The 2,803-nt window shown below is 56.8% G+C and overlaps 1 protein-coding gene across 1 annotated transcript; it reads left to right on the plus strand.

Annotated features, from left to right (window-relative positions):
* Positions 1-8: 8 nt before the first annotated feature.
* Positions 9-1,144, plus strand: A1Q1_00471 (uncharacterized protein; the record flags this gene model as incomplete). Its single annotated transcript, XM_014326120.1, has 3 exons — positions 9-611; positions 662-724; positions 767-1,144. 3 exons carry the CDS (start codon positions 9-11, stop codon positions 1,142-1,144), a joined length of 1,044 nt encoding a protein of 347 aa, XP_014181595.1.
* Positions 1,145-2,803: the final 1,659 nt, after the last annotated feature.

The following is a 2,803-nucleotide window of genomic DNA, read 5'->3' on the forward strand; positions in this document are numbered from 1 at the left end:
TCCTGGCGATGGAGAGAAGCGCGAGTGCGGCAGAACGACAAGCCAGCGCAAGTGAGCGCTCCGCCGAGCTCCTCGACCGCATCGCCCAAGGCAACGCTAGCACCTTCACCCCGCATGCGGCGTCGACACCGTCGCCCGCCGCGAGTAGAGAGGACGCGTCGGCTGTACTCCAAGCCACCTCTTCCTCTCCATCTTCGTCAACGTTACTGTGCCCAGCCGCCACGGCAAGTGATTCCCAGAAAGACCCGGTGCTCGACAGCGCTCGCGCCTCTGTGACCGCCGATGCGGTCTCTGGACCGTCGACGACAATGTTCGACGACTCGTCTAATTCCTCAACGGCGGCCAAGTCTACTCCCTTGCCTTCTGAAGCAGCGATATATCCCTCCTTCCTCACGGGAGAAGGGGGGCCCTCCTCCACTCGCCACTCCACATCCGCCCGCGCATCAACCATGGCGGCTCAGGGGAAGGAAGAGGCGCCCCGGAAGACAGCCTCGATGTCGAATCTCAGTGGCAAAGTAACGAACGCCACCTTGCCAAGCCCGGCCCTCGGTTCTGCGACCCACCCCGACCCCTCGCCCGCCACCACTCCGGAGCTAGGCTCCGCTCCGTCGGTGAGTATAACACTTCTCCGAATGGCTTTTGATCCCTCGCTAATGCTCAGCCGAGCGTGACGAGGGCGCACTTCGCTCGCATGGCAGAGCTGTTTGCCGAGGGCGGGAAAAGAGTAAGTGGCAATGGGCTATTGATCGTTCACTTCTAACAACAGTTCAACGCCCCCCTCAAGGGTACCCTTGTCACCGTTCTGCACAACACGACAGCAGCCCAGAGAATTGCCGCCAAGATTGGGGCGACGGACGTCGACTCCCGCAACATCAACTTCCCTCTCCCCAACTCTCTGTTCAAAAATGGAACCATTCTCCGAGGTTCATCCCTGTCCCTTCAACTGGAATTCGTAGACCCCATCTCGGACCCTGACGAACGGTACGCTCCCGACAACATCATTGGAGTTGTCCGCGACCCGAACAGCTGCAAGGTCCTATCTCGGTACACCAGAGCGGATCTGAGAACCTCTTCTGCCGTGTCGACGTGGAACTTGACTTGCGTTTGGATGAGCAGCACGGTACAAGACCACGAGCTGCTTTGAGCCCCTCTGACGCTTGAATCTGCAGGCGCGACTCTTGAGATTCCTTCAACTTCAATCTTGTAGTACACGTTACATGTATGAAGCGATCTCACTTCATTGCTTGCACCGAGACAGCAGAAGCTTATTGAACTGAGAGAACTTGGTGGGGTGGGAACGAGCATCACCGGCTCTTTCTGCTCGTTCCCGGCGTTCAACCCATTGCACGGCTTGGTAGAAAATGCCGGTTCTCCGCTGTGGGGAATCTCGTGATGGCGACCGAACACATCACGTTGGCCTAACAAAGAGGCAGAACTGATGGAACTGACGGCCGGAGCTGATAGAGCTGATGGAGGCGGCTTAACTGATGCAACCGACCAAACGGAGAGACCAGACGGAAACTGGCACCTCGTAATAACCGTTGTTGGTCTTGGATCTCGTCTTTTCGCGTCACGTCATTGTCACCATCTCAAGATTTACTTCCGAATCGATCTCGTGCTGAATACGTTGTAAGAGAATCTGACGGCCACCCTGGGTGTCGCCGAGAAACTCATCTGCAACTAGGATCTTCTCTTGAGTGCTACTCGCTCTGGTGTACCTCATATCCATATCCTACTTAGCTTGTCCGTACTCCTTCCCTTGTCCAGCGATAGTCGAGTGCCTTGGTCCTTCTCGCAGACCGGACTGTCCGAGTCCTGGCACGCTGACCCGACCACGCTTGTCGCGAGCTGGCCTCCTGTTGTGGTATCTGTATGCAGTGTCCGCCTTGATCCCAGAGTAGTGTACTAGTGCCGTGTTGATATGCCCCAAGGCTGATGAGAGTCGTTGACCGAGATAGTAGAGTAATGGTCCAATGTCGAATTCGATCGTACTCGATTGATCGGCGATCACAGGGCGGAGGGAGAAAACAGAGACTCAGTCTCTGTTTTCCCTCCAAGCATGTGACCTCCGCTGAACGCCGTCCCTCTCGATTTCCCCACAACGTATCGCGTGCGCGATCACTTTGTACGCCTTGACCCAGTGTTACAATCCAGGCCGCCCGAAGTGGGTGGACCGTAAGGGGAGGACTCAAGGCGTGGAGGCGCGCGGAGTTGGTACAACCTACTGAACCTGCTGGTCAACTTATAGTGTTGCTCAACGGGCAAGTGGCGCTTGGATGGATCGGCCTAACTGTGAAGGTGTAGGCAAGCAATAGGGGTGGTAGCGGTGGCCGAGGTTGGAGGGGTGGTGTCGAGACATGAGGTGGCGAGTGTCGAGATGACGGCTTGAGGTGAGCTGGGTCGAAGCTCCGTGTGGGGTCTTGTCAAGAGATCCGCAGTAGTGACGGCGGATGTGGTGTGTACCGCAGGGGTGACTGCAGGCGTGAGGTATACCGCAGATAATTAGATCCATGGAGAGGACGTCTACAACGGAGCTCTTTATATATCTGTCGGGAGGGGCCATGGGCCTCAACTACGGGTGGCAAAGTGTGGGTGGTGGTGTGTTCGTATGTGTTGACGGACACGGCGAGGTGTATGTGTCCGTTAGCGGACACGGTAACGTGTACGATAGCGGTAGTGATAGCGGCAACACAGGTTGTGGTGTGTGTGCCTGGTGGAGTTGTGGAATGTGGGTGTAGGCGTGTACGGTAGCACTAGCGCTGGCGTTCACGTAGGCGTAGGCGTAGGCGTGGACGTAGCCATA

This window comes from Trichosporon asahii (genome assembly GCF_000293215.1).
Source record: "Trichosporon asahii var. asahii CBS 2479 unplaced genomic scaffold scaffold00020, whole genome shotgun sequence".
NCBI classification, from domain to species: Eukaryota; Fungi; Basidiomycota; class Tremellomycetes; order Trichosporonales; family Trichosporonaceae; genus Trichosporon; species Trichosporon asahii.